The sequence below is a fragment of the Dasypus novemcinctus genome, chromosome 30 (genome assembly GCF_030445035.2).
Source record: "Dasypus novemcinctus isolate mDasNov1 chromosome 30, mDasNov1.1.hap2, whole genome shotgun sequence".
Taxonomy (NCBI): domain Eukaryota; kingdom Metazoa; phylum Chordata; class Mammalia; order Cingulata; family Dasypodidae; genus Dasypus; species Dasypus novemcinctus.
Genome location: NC_080702.1, coordinates 34711263 through 34729555, shown reverse-complemented (window position 1 = coordinate 34729555; position 18293 = coordinate 34711263). Strand labels below are relative to the sequence as shown.

At 36.4% G+C, this 18293-nt stretch overlaps 1 protein-coding gene across 1 annotated transcript in view; it reads right to left on the bottom strand.

Annotated features, from left to right (window-relative positions):
- Positions 1–1070: 1070 nt before the first annotated feature.
- Positions 1071–18293, bottom strand: part of LOC131276780 (vomeronasal type-2 receptor 116-like) — a 55229-nt gene continuing 38006 nt past the window's right edge. The window contains exons 3-7 of the mRNA XM_071212785.1: positions 13848–14139; positions 12659–13465; positions 11701–11928; positions 10783–10906; positions 1071–1993 (exon numbers count right to left, since the gene is read on the bottom strand). Coding sequence (XP_071068886.1) covers positions 1071–1993; positions 10783–10906; positions 11701–11928; positions 12659–13465; positions 13848–14139 — 2374 coding nt within the window. The remainder of the gene's footprint in view (positions 1994–10782; positions 10907–11700; positions 11929–12658; positions 13466–13847; positions 14140–18293) is intronic.

The window sequence follows — 18293 nt, the reverse complement described above, 5'->3', positions numbered from 1 at the left end:
CCCTAAGTTTAAGTAAGACTCTGAACTGCAAAATAAACACAGTACTTCATAATACAACTAAAAATGTGTTCACCAAATGCAATGAATGTGCCATGGTCATGGAAGTGGTTGGTGATGTGGGAGGAATGAGATGAGAGGGGTGGGAGTTATTTGGAAAACTCTTATTTTTTTTAAGGTAACATTTTAAAAAATAAAGACCAAAAAAAAAAAAAAAAAAGAAACAACAAGAAATAATAATAACAAGTGTAAGGATTTTTCATGAATTTTTATTGAAATCAGAGTAAAATGTTAAACACACTGCATTTCAGAAGATAATGATCAGCACATAAAATTACAGCATGTCCTGTATGATCAGACCTGGACTCTAGAGAACGTAGAAAGGGGAAGAGAAATCCCTTCTCTTTTCGATCATCTTTCCAACAACTAGCATTTCTGACAGACAGGTTTTTGAGTGGCATAGACATGTTGAGGATATTCTCTCCAACAAGTCCTGAAATGGTACAGTAAGGAGGGAAATGTACTATCAAATATAAAATAAAAGGTGTCATCGTGTTGTACATATTATGATGTTTGTTCAAGAGGGAAAAAGTCAAATAAAGACATTAGGAAGTCCAGGAAAAGGAGTTATTTATACATAGGAATTTATTATAATTAAAATATGGTCATGGCAATCTGGGAGAAAGTAAGGAATATTCCATAAATAGTATTGGATAATTATGATTACTATAAAGAGATGAAAAGGGAATTGTTGATAGTGTTTACCAGGTATATTAGAAAAAACAGAAGTGCAAAATAAAATGGGAGAATATGTGTAAATTTGGTAATTACACACACAATGAAGGCAGAATATCCATATTCATCACTGTATTTGAGGAACCAAATTATGTAGTTTAGATTAAAAGTAATTTAGAAGGCTGAGAGATGTGTTTCTGAACACTGACAGACTGTCGGAAATTCATGTGATAACTGAAGGAAAATTACATTATATTTCTATCTAATACCTGAAAGCAAGCATTTGGTAGATTTTTATCAGGCCCTCTCTTTGTTATAGGAAACATATGAGTTAAAAATTAAGAAGACTTATTACCCCTAGAATGTGTTTGATACCTTAAACCCTGGTGAGTGTTCCTATCTGGATTTAAAAAAATAATATAGCACTTTGGGGCAAAGATGCAGCCTAGTAATCCAGCACTGGAAGCCAAGATGGAGAAGATCTCCACTGCTGCCATGATCTTCCCCTTGGTGCTGTGGTAGACAGGGAGGAATGTGACCCAAACACTGCAGAACACCAACATGCTGAAGGTCAAGAACTTGGCTTCATTAAAGGTGTCAGGAAGGTTCCTGGCCAGGAAAGCTACAGTGAAGCTCCCGAGAGCCAAGCAGCCCAGGCATCCCAGGACACAGTAGAAGGCAGTGGCTGAGCCCTTATTGCACTCGATGATGATATAACCAGGCTCAGAGTGTGCATCTTTATCAATGAATATGGGAGAGGTTCCCAGCCAGATGCCACAGAGTGCCATCTGGATCAGGGAGCAAATGGGAATAACAAAGTTAGGTGCTCCTGACACCAAATACTGCCTCATCCTTCTCCCTGGAGCAGTCACCTTGAATGCCAGAACCACAGTGATTGTTTTGGCCAAAACAGTGGACACAGCCACAGTAAACACAATTCCAAATGTGATTTGTTGGAGGATGCAGATGGCTGTGTTAGGGCAACCAGTGAAGAGTAAGGAGCAGAGGAAGCAGAGGGTGAGGGAAATGAGCAGGATGTAGCTCAGGATCCTGTTATTGGCCTTGACTATGGGAGTGTCTCTGTGCTTCAAAAAGACCCCAAGAATAACAGTGGTGAGGAAAGAGAAGCAAAGAGCTGTGCAGACCAGAGCCATCCCCAAAGGGTCTCCATAAGCCAGGAAGGTCGCAGTTTTTTGAAGGTATTGATTTCTCTCACTGTTTGCATACTGATGATCCGCACACTTCACACACTCATCCATATCTGGTGAGAAAAGCAATGTGTCATCAGCTCAGGTTCAGTAATTTTAACTTATTTACAAGACCCCAAAAGAAACACATTGGGTAGTTTTAGTCATTGTTTCTCTGTGTGCATTGACTTCATATAACTGTGTGCTATAATCTGTATATTTTTCTTCTGTTAAGCAGCCCATCTGAAGCCCCTTTCCTAAATTCAAATAATTACATCTCCCACATCTTCAAAAATGCTAACTTGTTGACATGTAACCTAGATTCCTTCTGCTTGGGTCCTTTGACCCAATACTATTTTTGTGAGATTCTTCTATGTCACAGTATGCAAATACAGTTTCTTTTTACAAACACATCTAGTCTGCTAAACATTCATTTTCTCTTCACTCTGCATCCATTACCTAGTAAACTCTACTAAACTTTTGACACTGGAGATTTGATATTTCTAGAATTGTATTGTAAGTAATATAGTACAATCTCTTTCTTTTTGTAACTTCCATATTTCAAGTGTGTAATATTTACGAGTTTCTTTCAAGTAACACCATATCTCAGAAATTCATTTTTTCCTTGTGGCCGAATAATATTCTCTGATGTGCAAGTTCCATATTTTATCAATTTAGCTATGATGGACACTTGGATTATTTCCACATGTTAGTGTTATGAATAATGCTGCTACACGCATTGCACACAATTACTATTCTGCGAACCTCTTTTCACTTTTAATATAAACCTAGAAGTCCATTACCAGGTCATATGGTGATTGCATCATTAAATTTTTGAGGATGTGCTGTAATGCATTCCACAGGGGCTGAACTACACTACATTCTCATGAACAGGTCCCTAAGTTCCAATTTCTACGACTCCTCTACACCACTTGTTATTTTATATTTCTAAAATACAGTGATCTTTTTAAAATTGTATAAACTATTCACTTATATTGCTGGATAGATTTCAATATAATAATACATCATATTTTATTTACACATTTTACTGGTGATAGAAGTTAAATGCTTATGGGTTTTAATTATTACCAATAATGCTGCTCTGAGCATCTTTGTATATCTAGTACACATATGATGCTCCATTACTGGGTCATATGCTATATAAACATCTTTGTAAATAATGCCATCCTGTTTTATAAATGGTTACACCAGTTTAAACTCCAACAAACAATATTCATTCCAGTTGTACCTTTTTCTGTCAGAACCTTGACATGGAAGTTGTTTAATTTTTGCTATTATGGGGAATGTTTTTATCTTTTTGTTTTTTAAACAGATATTTCCTTTTTTGTTTTTTAAAGATTTATTTATTTAATTCCCTCCCTCCCCCGGTTGTCTGTTCTCTGTGTCTAATTGCTGTGTCTTGTTTCTTTGTCCGCTTCTGTTGTCATCAGTAGCACGGGAAGTGTGGGCGGTGCCATTCCTGGGCAGGCTGCACTTTCTTTCGCGCGGCGGATCTCCTTACGGGGCGCACTCCTTGCGCGTGGGGCTCCCCTACACGGGGGACACCCCTGCCTGGCACGGCACTCCTTGTGCGCATCAGCACTATGCATGGACCAGCTCCACAGGGGTCAAGGAGGCCCAGGGTTTGAACCGCGGACTTCCCATGTGGTAGACGAACGCCCTAACCACTGGGCCAAGTTCGTTTCCTGTTTTTAGCTTTTTCACCATGATTTTTGTCTGGAATTTCTTGGTGCCTAGTTAATCTGAATACTAGCTCATCTGTGCATTGCACATTTCAAAATGTTTTTCTGGGAAGAGCCTGTGCACAAGCCAGGCCTTTTTTATTACCATATTTTGTGTCTATCTTCTGCTTTTGTAAAAGCCTTCTATATATGTCAGATATGATTTCTCACTGGCTAGATCTATTTTACATATTTTATCCTACTTTGGTTGTTCCCTTATATTTCTAATTTGGTCTTATTTTTGTTGTTTAATTTTAAATAATGAATGAGTGCTGATTCTTATTAAATGTTTTCCTTAACTTTTTGAAATGATTGTTTCTACATTTCTGGGGGTTCATTTACTGAATTATTTTGCATAAAACAAACTTCATTACAATAACTTCTTTACGTAATATAGTTGGATTTGGATTGCAGCTTTTCTTTTTAGCAAATGTAAGTTTAGTCTCAAGAAAAAAAGTGATCTGTAAATTTTGTTTCTTGCAAAAATTTTATCAGAATTTGGTAACAATGTTAAGCTCTTCTCATAAAATTAAATGTGAAGTCTTTTTCACATTTTCCTAGTATCTGGAAAAGTTTGAGTAGAAAACTGTTCTTTTTTCCTTTACAGTTTGTTTGGATTTCTCAGGAAAGCCATAGGTTTATAAAAATTTTTTGAGAAGATATCTCTTTTTAAACTATGGTTTAATATCCTAACAAGATATGAATGTTTTCAGATTATCCTTTATTACTGGGACGTATAAGGTAATATTTATTTTTTTTTTGGAATTTGGGAATTTCATTTCAATTTTCACATAAACTGGAATGAATTTATTTCTACTATCCATTTCTGATTTTAAAACTTCTGTACATATTTCCCAATTTTAAATCATTTATTATGTAATATTTCTTAATTCATTATTCTACTAATTTATTAGTTTTGACTTTCATTAGACTTAGCTTTGAGTTTTTATCCTTTCATATTTGTCTTTCATTACATTTTATTTTCATACTTATAATATTCTGACTTTTATTTTATATTTACTGTTCTTATTTTAATTTGTGATACTTATAACTTCAGATATTTGCATTAAAAATACATACTAATAGTACACACATACATATATAAAATTTAGGATGATATATTATATTCAGAGTATATCTTTAGTTGCATTACCTGAAACTTGAAATGTGGAAATTCCAGTTTTATACATTTTATAAATCTTATTGTGCTATTTACTTGAAACCATCGTTTATTTGTGTATTTCTTTAATTTTTTATTTTTATATCAAAATATATTTTTAAGGTACATATATCTCAAAAAAATGGTACATTAAAAAATATAAAAGGCTCCCACATATCCAACACCTCCCCCAATACTCCCACAACAGCATAATTTTTTATCATTGTGCAATATTCATTGCATTTGGTGAGTACATTTTGGAGCACTGCTGCACTGCATGGATTATAGTTTACATTGTAGTTTACACTCTCCCCCAGTCCATTCAGTTGGTTATGGCAGGATATATAATGTCAAGCATATGCCCCTCTAATATCATTATGGACTACTCCAAGTCCTGAAAATGTCACCACCTCTCATCTCTTCTTCCCCTTCCCTGTCCTCAGGAACTACTATGGCACTTTTCCCAGATCAATGCTACAGTTTCCTCCATTACTAGATGCAATAATTCTATAGTAGAATACTAATAAATTCACTCTAATCCATATTTTATTCCTCCAACCTGAGGACCCTGGGTTGGTGATGTCCACTCTGCCGCTATCTTGAGAGGGGGTTTAGATCCCATATGGTTGATGGATGTAATTCTCATGCTTGGAGTTGGAGGCACTCTCAGTTCCCTGGTGCAGTGGTTGACCATCTTCACCTCCCTGTTAGCTGACATATGCAAGTCCAACAAACCAGAGAGTAGGTACTGCAACTCTGCTGAGGCTCAGAGCCCAGCATGTACATAACTAGTAGAGAGATTAAAGTCCTCTGGATAAACACCAAATCTAGGCCAACTATAGGTTCAGTAAAAGTGAACAGAAGAGGCATGTGTAGAAAGTTCATATCTGAGTACAACTCCTTCGTACACAGGAACACAAATTCCAAAGTACGGCCCACTGACAAGGCGCTGGACTCCAGAGCCAATTTCCATGATCATAGAACCTGTATTCTCTGTAGTTCTCAGGAGAACCTGTAACTGGGATTGTATCTGCTTGTGCTGTCTCTGGAATCCTAATGATGTGGGTATTAGGATGACACATCTGATGACCTCCTGACACTTTTTAATTTAATTTAATTTATTTATTTATTTATTTATTTATTTATTTATTTATTTATTTATTTTTATTTTTCTAAAGACAAAGTTTTACTTTAAGTCATAAGTAGTGAGCTTTCAAGACACAAGGGACGTTCGCTTCAACTCAAGAAGGACGCGAAGAACCTTCTCTGCTCTGGGGTGCAGGCCAGGAAAAGGGTGGAGGGCGAGGAGAGTGGAGAACACCAGCTGAGCAGCCTCAAGGCTCCACGTGTGCGCAGCTCTTGGCAGTTCTGGGGAAACACAGGGTCTGGGTAAGAGCGGCTTCCTTCAGTGATGGGTTTGTCTCTTTTCACACACTCTTTTTTCTGGATTCCTGCCAATAATCCTCAACAAGCCTGACTCAGTTCACTGTTCTTCGGATAGTGTAGGAAAGAGAGTCAAGAGGCCAGAATTGGAACCTTCTCTGTGACTCCAAAGGGCAGCGTGTCTTGACTCCCAGTTTCATACTCCATGAAATTAAAGGTCAGCCTGCAAGACTGCTAAGGACCTTTTTTTTTTTAATTGTTCTCTACCTTTTGCCTTTTTTAAAAAAATTTTTTTATTCATTTTTTAAAAATATTACATTCAAAAAATATGAGGTCCCATTCAACCCCACTGCCCCACCCCACCACTACCCCCACAGCAACACTCTCTCCCATCATCATTACTAACACTTTCTTAAAGACTCTTAGCCATATATACTCATTTGTCTTTTCCATTCCCCCTTTTATTCAAGGCATTTTTCTAGTTGCATCACCAGTTTGTGATTGGTGGTAATCCGTCTGTGCCACAGAGGCTCATCCCCAGTAGTCTTGTCCCATGGTGGGGGGAAGGTAATGAATTTACATGCTGAGTTTCACTTAGATAGTGGCCACATGTGAACAATTTGGAGGCTCTCAGGAGGTAAATCTTGGGCACCTTGCATCTCTAGGACTAGTTCAAATTTCAGGCACACAGGCCCATAAGAATAGTCATCAGTTCTTTGTCCAGAAGCCTCTCCTGTTACTTTTACCAGACCTGTAGTTGGTGTTGGAATTTAAGGTACACCCAGAGGACCTGAATCTCTGGACTGATCATGTGATAGCCGGGCCCCAAGCCACAACAGATTTGCAACTCCTACACTCTGGTTTATTGGACTTACCCCACTCAGCTAAGCAGGAGGTGAAGAAGGTCAACCACCACACCATGGAGCCAAGAGTGTGTATGACTGAAAGCAGGAAAATTGCATGCAGCATCAAAATGGGGAATCTAAGCCCCCTCTTGATATAGATGTCGAGTGGACACAACCATTCTAAGGTCCACAAGATGGAGGAATAGAGTATGATTTAGCGTGGACTTACTGATAATCTATTCATGAAATATTGTGATTAGTAATCAACAAAATATGGCATTGGTGTGGAGAAAGTGGCATGGTGGCTGGGGGGGTAGGGAGTGGAAGGAAGAGATATGATGTGGGGGCATTTTCAGGGTTGGAGTTGTCCTGGGTGGTGCTGCAGGGACAGTTACCAGACATTGTATGTCCTCCCATGGCCCCCTGGGTGGGCAGTGGGAGAGTGTGGGCTATGGTGTGGACCATTGACCATGAGGTGCAGTGGTGCTCAGAGATGTATTCACCAAATGCAATGAATGTCTCACGATGATGGAGGAGGTTGTTGTTATGGGGAGAGGAGTGGGGTAAGGAGGGTGGGGGGGTATATGGGGACATGATATTTTTTGAATGTAATATTAAAAAATAAAGACAAAAAAGTAACTTTTTATTATTTATATATCCTCAAAAAATAAAGAAGAATGAAAATATAAAATTATACCACATCAAGTGTTAAAAAAATGCTGTGTTGATTTTCTTGGGATGTCATTGAGTTTGTCAATAAGTTTGGGTAATATAGACATCTTAATAATGTGACCGAGCATGTAGGGTATCTTGGAGAATGATCCATGTGCACTTAAGAATAATATAAATCCTGCTGTATTTGAGTGTAATGCTCTGTATATGTCTATTAGGTCCAAGTCCTTTAATATATTGTTCAAGCTCTTTGTTTCTTTACTGATTCTCTGTTGAGTTATTCTGTCCAAAGGTGATAGTGGTATATTAAAGCCTTGACTATAACTGTAGAGACATCCATTCTTTCACTTAGGGTTTCCAGTGTTTTGTCTCATATATATGAAGGTGCTCTCATTATGGGCATAAATGTTTATGATTGTTATTTCTTCTTGAAAGATTATCCCTTTCACTAGTATGTAGTGTCCTTGTTTGTCTTTCATGGTAGTTTTGCATTAAAATCTATTTTGTCCGATGTTAATATGGCCCGTTTTTGGTTATTGTTTACCTGTAAGATTGTTCTCCAGCCTTTCATTTTAATGTCCTTGAATCCCTGGGTCTAAGATGTGTTTCTTGTAGACAGCTTATAGATATGTCTTATTTCCTTACACATTTTTCCAATCTGTGTCTCTTAACTGATGATTTTAATCCCTTGACATTCATTGTTATAACTTTCAGGGAATTATTTTATTAGACATATTTTCTTTGGATTTGTCTTTGTGATATGTTTGGGTTCTTTTTTTCCCCTCTTTTTCTCTTCTTAGTTGTTCTAACAGTCTCCTTCAACTCTATCTCTCACGTGTTTTTTTTCTATCCTCTTTGAGAATTCCTTTTGGTATCTCTTGAAGGACAGTCTTCTTGTTGGCATACTCTCTTAGTTTCTGTTTATCTGTGAATATTTTGACTGTCCATCATTTTTGAAAGCTAGCTTGGTGGATAGAGTATTCTTGGTTGGAAATTTTTTCCTTTTACTGCCTTGTGAATGACATAAGACTCCCTTCTTGCCTCCATGTTTTCAGAAGAAAAATCAGCACTTAATCATATGGAGCCTCCCTTGTATGTGATGGTTCTTTTTCTGTCACTGTTTTCAGTATTTTCTCTTTGTCTTGAGCATTGGATAATTTGACAAGAATATGTCTTGGTGTACACATTTGGGGATTTAATTTGTTTGGGGTATGTTGTGCTTCCTGGACATGTTTATCCATCTCCCTCAATAGGTTTGTGATGCTTTTAGCCAATTTTTCCTCCTACACCCCATCTGTCCCCTTTCCATTCTCTTCTCATTCTGGGATGCATGTTTGAGTATCTTGCATTGTAATATAGGTCCCTATGTCCCCGCTGTATTTTTTTTTCTCTCTTTTACCAATAATTCTACTATTTGTTTGATTTCAGATGTACTGTCTTTCTCATCACTAATTCTTTCCTCTGCCTCTTCAAAACTGCTGTTGTTTGCTGATTGTGTATTTTTGATTTCTTGGATGGTACTGTTCATCACCATCATATATGTTATCTTTTTTACATATGTTTAAATTGTGTTCTCTATGATCCCCAAGTGTTTTCTTAACATCCTTAATCTCTTCCTTCTCTTCATTAAATTGATCCATGTTATAAAGTTTTGAGAGTTTAATTGGTTGTTCAATGTTCTGATTCTCTTCCTGGTTTTTAGCTTGTTCATTGGATTTGTTCATGTTTTCCTGATTTGGGTTATGGTGTGCAGACACCTGCTGCATTGTAAATTCCCAGACTGCCCCCTCAGGGAGGATTCTGTTCCCACTCAGCCAGGTTTTTATAAGAGAGATGACAAAGGTGTACTCAGTCAGACACCATCTTGCCCCACTTCCTCAATAGTGTATTTCTTAATTTCCATACGTTTAGGAAATGAATTTGTGGTTAGACTATTCCTTTATATGTGCACATGGAACATTTATTCAAACTTACCATATAAAAAATGTGTACATGAAACTTTTTTCCACATTGACTAAATTCCATGTTATTTCATCAGTTCAACAGGTCTCAAATAACTGAAATAATAGTAAGCATTTCCGAAATTCAACTACATACTAATTATCAAAAGAAACTTAGAAATTTCCAACCAAAGAAATGATGCTAGAATTTAATATATGAATATTTATAATTTCAACATGTTAATTATATTATGTAAAGACTATTTAGCACTTTTCTACATCATGTCTCAGACAACATACCGAATATTCTGTGAGATCCTGTCACATAGAAACTGTTCTGGTACTCTGAAATTCTGAATATTATGTGCAGTGATTATTTCCTTTTATTTTATTTTATTTTTTATATATAATAATTTGGCCAAGATTTTATCACATCCTCCACTCTTCTTACATAATACTAATGTGACTGCCTCTATGAGGAATTCCATCACACCCTCCTCCCAAGGAATGCACTGGTCCCTAGTGCCCTGTTCAAATATTTATAGCATATTTTAAGCATGGAAAAAAATAGTCTATGTTTATCTCCCCAATTACCTGTGAACTAGAGGAGAGCAGGAACTGAAATTCCTCATTAAGACTTTGTTACTTCATTCTCATGTTGGACGCAATAGAAATAAACATTCTCTAAATCATTTCCAAACTTCCTGAACATCTGCTCTGTGTCATGAACAGTTTTAGACACAGAAATAGAGTAAGGTTAAAACACATTACATAATTATAATCTAAACATTCTTTCAATCAAGATGGAAAGCAGGTACTTGTAATAACATGTGTTAAATTCCAAGAGAGGCATGAAAGTTACATTAATTTGGTACGGTCAACAAAGGTCTTCCCAGAAACTATTTGGCCTTCAGTGTGTCTCAACAATGACTCAAGTAAATTACTTAAGGGAATAGAAAGGGTGTTATATCAAAGGGAAATATTTTTATTGTAAAAATGAAATTCCTAAACAAAGGAAAGAAGAAATTTGTTTCTGTAGTTTTCCTCCAGATTCTTTCCAATACCTTGTGTGGTCAGGGGATATAAAGGAGAAGTGGAGACATTTTTGAGGGCAAAACTTACCTGTGTCATTGGAAATCTCATTCTCTGGGCAGGAGGTGCAAAGAAAGCAACATGCTGCTTTTCCTTCTTGAAAGGTTTTCCTGAATCCAGGCAAACACTTCTTACTACATACAGAGTGGGGAGTCTGGGAAGAAAACCAGATACATGTTCTTAACAGCTGTGTATTTACTTCTCCAACCATTAGATGGTTTGGGGTATTGGATATCAACAATTTTAAATATTAAATGCCTAAATCAAATTTATTTATACGATGTCAGGCTCATTTTATGATATGAAATAAAATAATTTAGAAATGTATCTTTAAATAAATGTTTTCTTTTCCCATCCTGTGGACAGTATGTGAGAAAAATTTTCTTGTGTAAAGGTAAGTAGTTGCACTAATAATGTGAGCATTTACTTAGCAGGAAGGAGGAAGACAACTGCTGTGAAGGTAAGGTCAATGTGTTAACACAGCCCGTGTTTGATCAAGTAAACATTGTGCTAATTGTAATAAAGGACACTTATGGACTTTAGTCATCAGTGAATTGACTGCATAGATGACTGATTACATGTACAATCAACCAGGGAGATTGCTGTCAGCAATGGATAAGGTTTTATCCAATCAATTCAGTGCCTTAAAATAGAAAGTGATTTCAGCATTTGGAGAGAAATCCCCTGTTCTTTGAATAGCCAATATCTCCTGTAAACTCATCAAGGACTTTCATGGGACCTTTACTGGAATACCTGTTTGCAGACTGCCTGCAGAATCTGGACATGTACATCCCTTGGTCCCATAAGAGAACTATATTAACTCATTTACTATTTACAGATATCTCATGTTGATTATCTTTCTTTAGAGAACCTGCACTAATAAAATATCCATTGCAAGATTTTGTTACTTTTATGTAATATTAAGTATTGTAATTGTGGCCTACCTACCTCTGAAAATCCTGTGGCCCATTCTATCATCTCCTCAGAAAGAGACAATTGTTGATCACGTGGCACATCTGAGTTAAAATGTCCTACTTTAACTTTATGTCCAAAACCTTCTGGAAAATTCCAAAAGTTGAGAATGTCATACCTAGCTTCAAATTTCCGTTCCTTATCCAAAATCACTGGATCACCAGCAGAATTGTTAAATTGGATGTTTTTCAGAAATGGATGCAGCTAAAAGAGACACACCTATGAGGAATTGTGCCCACTGAATAAGGACAGATCACCAAGGTGGTAACGTCTCTCATCCTCCGTCATCCCTGCTTCCTAAGGCAACTTTATCATTAACATTCAATTAAGTAAAAAAAAAAAAAGAAACCGTAAGGTGGACTAAAATGTTACAGCATTTACAAAATATTTTCAGAGAAAATTCCAAATACAATGAAATCAAAACAATCTGCGAGTGTGTGATATGAACAAACCTTAATAGAAGAATGAAATCTCAGCACCCTCAATTACTAACTAAATTCTCCCCAAGTAAGGTCAGCAATACTTGAAGAGGTTGCAGAATTAAATGATATAATTTATGTACAGTATCTTACAGAGTGCCTAAAACTAATTCAAAAACAAGTTTGTCCCTGTTGTCATGTAAATGTTTAATGGAAGAGGTCTAGGTATTTTATATTAAAAATATTAGCAAGGCAGAATGTTGAGGGCCTTAGTAACATGAAACATTGGCATTGATTAATAACTCCTTCCATACCTGCTATCAGCACCTTCCTGTTCATGACAATTTCTACCTAGGTCTAGGTTTACCTCTTAGACAGTGAACAAGTAAACAATCTCTTGCTCTTTTAGAGAGACAACCCTAAACTTCTTGACTTGAGCGTATGTTCCACACCAAGAAAGTCATGATTATGGCATGTTCTGAAATACACATATTGTTCAATGGAAGAGGTATTACCTGCCAGGGGTAAACACCCAGTCCATCTCCATTTTCCACTGACTGCATTTCTATTCGTTGAAGAAGCATTTCATGAAGGCTCTGAGCTACAGCATACACCGCATTATACACATTGTAACTTCCTTCTTTCATGTTCTTGTCAAACAGCCACCAAGGCAGCAACTCCAAGGAGGCATTGGGAGGACAATTCTCCAGAGAGTTACAATCAGATTCAGAAACAGAGCAATCAAAAGAGACGTACCACAATTTTGTGAGATAAAAGTCTTCTGGGTATTTTGAAGGTTTAACTGTCTGGATGAAAGTTTTAAAATCAGGCAGTTTACCAATATTCTGTGAGAAAATGAGGGCCCCATGAAATGAATCAAGTAAAAAGTCTCTCTCGCTGGTGGTAAAATCCCATTGTGAGGTTGTGATACAAACTTTCCCTATTACTAAGAGTCTCCATCTCCAAAAACTCAATCCCATTAGGGAGTCAGAGTCACCATAAATGAGAGTCACATTTACTGTCGATTTTCTGATCCGTAAATGATATTGCCAGTCTTTTGAATAATATGACCTCTCAGTGACAGGAATCATTTCCAGAAAGCCTGCACAGACTCCCTTCTTGTCCATCTCTTCTCTCAAGTCCAATAGGAAATTCACACCTCTCTTATCTTCTGAGATGACCAGTCCCACCCAGTTCCAGCTAAAATGAAGCATCAATGAGACCATGCCAAGAGCCAGAGTTGTGTCCTTGGGGGTAATCTGATAGAGAGATGAAAACTGTCCATCATCACTCAGTTGTGGGTCGTAAAGGCCATAAGCAAGCTAAAGGGGAAGGATTAAATAGCCAGTATGAGAAAGAGAATTAGTCAGAAGCACAAACTCAGCCCAGATGAAAATTAAGCAATGTTTTAAAGAGAAAGAAGGGAAGACTGCTCTTTTTATATTCTAATCATCTCCCAATCCCTGAGAGCATAATGGAATTAATTGATTAGTCTCAAGGGTCTAGGAAACTCCTTTGTCTCTTACTCACCTGTTTTCACTTATGTTCTGGAAAAGGATATGTGAACATCCCACCATGTCTCTGTATACTAGCTGTACCCTTTGAGAAATGTGTAAACACAATTCCCTCTTTTGACCTTTTCTTTTAAGGTCACTGAAAATAGGAAAGGAAACATTAATTCATCTTCCCTCTAACGAGGTTCACCTGTGGAATTTTGTAGAGTTCCAGCAGTGTCCCAATCTGGGCAGAAACTGCCCACGTTGTTCCTGTAAGGGCTGCTATAGACTTAGTCTCTTTCCTGCAGGTGTAATTAGGGAGGTCCTTGTCCAGCCCTGATTGCCAAATAATGGGATTCTCCAATGTTGTCTGTTCACTGTGTAGTGAATTGTACAGATCAAATCCCAAAGTAATGTTGGGTAAAAGATGGGGGTTCCTGTTGATCTCTTCAATTGCAAAAGTCAAGGCCAGAACATACTGGTAGTTCTTGGTCTCAAACCTGTGTGGAAGGCAGAATTATATTTAGGCAGAAGACTGAAATCATGATTATCTTCAAATTCAATTAAATGACCAAATTCAGGTTGAAAGCACAAGTAGTCTCATTCTCGATGAGCTCTTCTGAAGCCTTAGAATTTTATCTAATTCAAAAAGAGCTAAAAGATATTTGATTTTATGATTGAATTCTGCTTCCTTGGAGGAAGATGATACTGTTTACAAAGGAAAGTGTAATGAGTGATGAAATTCATATAGAATTTTTAATTTATTCTTTATATCAGGAAATAAAAATGATTTTTTTCATATTAATACATTATTAAATGGTTTATATAATGACAGTATTATTGTCATGAAGTTGAAGGTAGAGTAATTCCAACTGAAGGTTATATCTCTTCAAAAGTTCAGTTCCAGTGCTTAGGCAGAATTGGATGTGAGAGACAGAGGGGCATAACATCTGCATGGTGAGAAGTGTCCACAAAAAGAATGACAATCAATTAACTGAAGGCTCTACCCCATCAAGTTTTGGATCTGCCATCTTCCAAAATCCACAAACTGAGAAGAATATCATAGCACAGTATAGGAAGAATCATGCAAAGCCGGAATATTTGAGAGAAGAAAAATAATGAAGTGTGAGGTTTGTCTACCTATACCTAATAGGACTGGAAACAATGTAATATTCTAAAGGGAAAAGTGTTATGATATCTCTTAAGCATTTCTTAATTAAAATATTACAGAGACAGATAAAGTAGATACAACCCCAGTGATTGGTTCTTCTGAGGGCTACAGAGAACCACAGGTTCTGTGGACATGGCAGATGGAGTTGAGTGCCATGTCAGTTGGCTCTACTTTGGAGTTTGTGTTTCTGTGTGATGGAGCTGGAATCAGACGTGATCTTTTCCACAAGCCTCCTCTTACTTTTACCAGAAATGTAGTTGTTGCTGGAGTTCAGTATATACACAGGGGACCTCAATCTCTAGACTGACCTTATGATAGCCAGGCCCTGAACCTCAACAGATTTCAGCTCCTACACTCTGGTTTATTGGACTTATCCCACTCAGCTAACATGAAGTTGAAGAAAGTCAACCACCACACCATTGAGCCAAGAGTGCCTACAACTGAAAGCAGGAAGATTGCATCCAGCATACATGTGGAATCTAAGCACTTTCTTGATATAGATGTGGAGTGGATACAAAGATTCCAAGGTCCACAGTTTGGAGGAATAGAATATGGATTAGAATGGACTTACTGATATTCCATTCATGAACTATTGTGATTAGTAATAGAAGAAAATGTGGCATTGGTGTGGAGAAAGTGACCATGGTTGCTGCTGGGGGTGGGGAATAGGAGGAAGAGATGAGATGTGGAGGCGCTTTTGGGACTTGGAGTTGTCCTGGGTGATGCTGTAGGAACAGTTACCGCACATCGTATGTCCTCCCATGGCCCATCGGTTGGACTGTGGGAGAGTGTGGGCTATGATGTGGATCATTGATCATGATGTGCAGCGGTGCTCAGAGACATATTCGCCAAATGCAGTGAATGTCTCATGGTGATAGAGGAGATTGCTGCTACGGGAGGAGGAGTGGGGTGAAGGGGGTGGGGGGTGTATGAGGGCCTCATGTTTTTTGAATGTAATATTAAAGAAATAAATAAAGACAAAAAATATTACAGTCCTATTAACATTAATATTAATCCAAGATCTTCACTTCTACTCCCTTCATATGACTCTTATTATTTTCATCTTTATTGTTGATTTGTGCAGTTTCACTTCCTTAATCAATAAGCCATTTCTGGGCACAAATGAAATTCTTTACATTTTTATTACCAAGCAAAAGAATTTCCAAGAAGAATGAAAATCTGCTTTCATTTCAAAAGTCCTTTTTTACAGACTTGATTAACACAGTAATAGCTATTCCATGCTGTACATTTCACCATTAGACACAGGTTTCCAAATGTGCTCCAAAAAACAACCTTGTAAATTTTTTCAAATATAATTTATATTTAATAGATATATTTTCTCGTTTGAGAGAGAAATGTTGAAATTTCTCACTATGATGCCTGATTTTATATCTTGTTTCTCTTTATTGTTTATTTATTTGAGGCTACTATATCTTTATATATTTATAATAATTGCTTTTCCTTTGTGCAGATTTGAACATTTTATTATTATGAATGCACAATTTGATTCCTAAGGATGCATTTTTCCCTCACCCATCTATAAATATGCTTACCTATGGTTAATTATGGCTATTATCTTTAGTAATCTTGTGTATCTTTGTAACTAATTGCATACTTTGGTTTTCAAGTTTTCATTTATTTCTTTAAATGTGTCCTGTAATCACGTTTTACAAGGAAGTAGGATGATAAAATCTCTATGGAAAAAATTGAATTACCCCGAAGGAAACTCTTCTAATACATAGGGAAAAAAACACCATGCAGAAAATAATATGAAACAATCTTTTAAAAAAAGACTATTAGCAAATTAGATAATAATTTCCTATCAGTCTTCACTTTTCTGCAATGATTAAAATGTATGCACTCATAGAAGTTGATAAAACATTAAAGAAAATTGAGCATGTAAATGAATATATTTGTTTAGGAGAAGAGTATTTTAATATGAATAAACACGCACACACAAAAAAACACTCAAAATCAGAAATTAGACTCTGCTTATATGGAGAGATAGTGAGTAAAAATTGGAGGTGGCTGAGGGTGAGGTAATGAAGGATCACCCCCACCCAGGAACTGATCTGCACAGGCAGATACTCTCCCCATTCCAGATCTGAATGAGCCAAAACCATTAGCCAAGTTTGCTGATGGAGAATGTCATATGCCTCATGTATCATGGGATGTAATTTGCTTGATGAATCCCTGAACAAAAAGAATTTCCTTTAAAATCAAGGTAAGGATAAGACCTGTTAATTTCAGGATTGCTTTGTACCTTACTGGAATTGCTAGCGATTAAATAACAGGCAAATAAGAATGGAAAGAAAGGAGCAAACCACAATCTTTTCATGGAAGTAAGATGGGCCACATGGGAAGCCCAAGAGGAAATGTGAAAATTGTTTGTAATTGATAAGGAAGTAGTCAACCGAATATATACAACTGTTAATGGCATTTAAATATAATATCAATAATTTATTAAAGCTTTATGGGAAATAGATATGATAGCAATAAATTAATAATAAATTCTTTAATATTATTAATGGTATAATATTGGGCAATTTCATTTATGCATTTTAATATAATAACAATTAACATAATCATGATTGATTATTATTAAGAAATTTATTAACAATAAATTCACAGTAAATTTACCCATAAATCAATTCCTCTGTTACCAATGAACAGTACCATAAAGATCTATTGAGGAATGTAAAAGCATCAAAAAAACAGGGAACTGGGTTTAATTCTATGGTTGAGCACCTGCTTCCCATGTATGAGGTCTCATGTTCAATCCCTCGCACCTCCTAAAAAATGTCACAACTATGTCAATGGTCTGCAAACAAACATTCTATAAAAGTTTAGTAGTATTATGATGGAATTAATGAAAATGGTCCAGTAATGATTGAAGTGATGAATGCACAAATATGTGATTATACCAAATATCATTGATTGTGCATTTTTGATGAATTGTATGCTCCATGAATATGCATCAATAATATTGTTTGGTTAAAAAAAAGTTAAAACAATTAAACATTACAAGTTACAGGGCCCAGAGGATGAGAAGGAGAAAGGGAATTATTTTTTAGTGGGTGAGGGTTTTCTATTAGAGACGATTAAAACCTTTGGGTAATGGATATTGGTGATGACAGCACAATAAATGTGAATATCATTAATACCACTGTATTGTACACTTAACAGTGCTTAAAATGGAAAATTTGGATGATTTGTATATTAGTATAAACTTTTAAAAATTCATCGAGATATTTATAAGGTAATGTTAATATGGCTTAAGAGGTTTTCTGGAAGCATGGTAAGTTCAGGAAATTAGTGAAAATAATTGAGAATGCTAAGGGGAGAATATAACAGAAAAACCAATAGTTGCAATTTTTTATTAGGGAAAATATTTTAAATAGAATGGAAGATATGGATATAGCACCAGGACAGAATATAAAATGGAGAAACAATCTGTGTTTAAGTGACTCTTCCACGCATTAT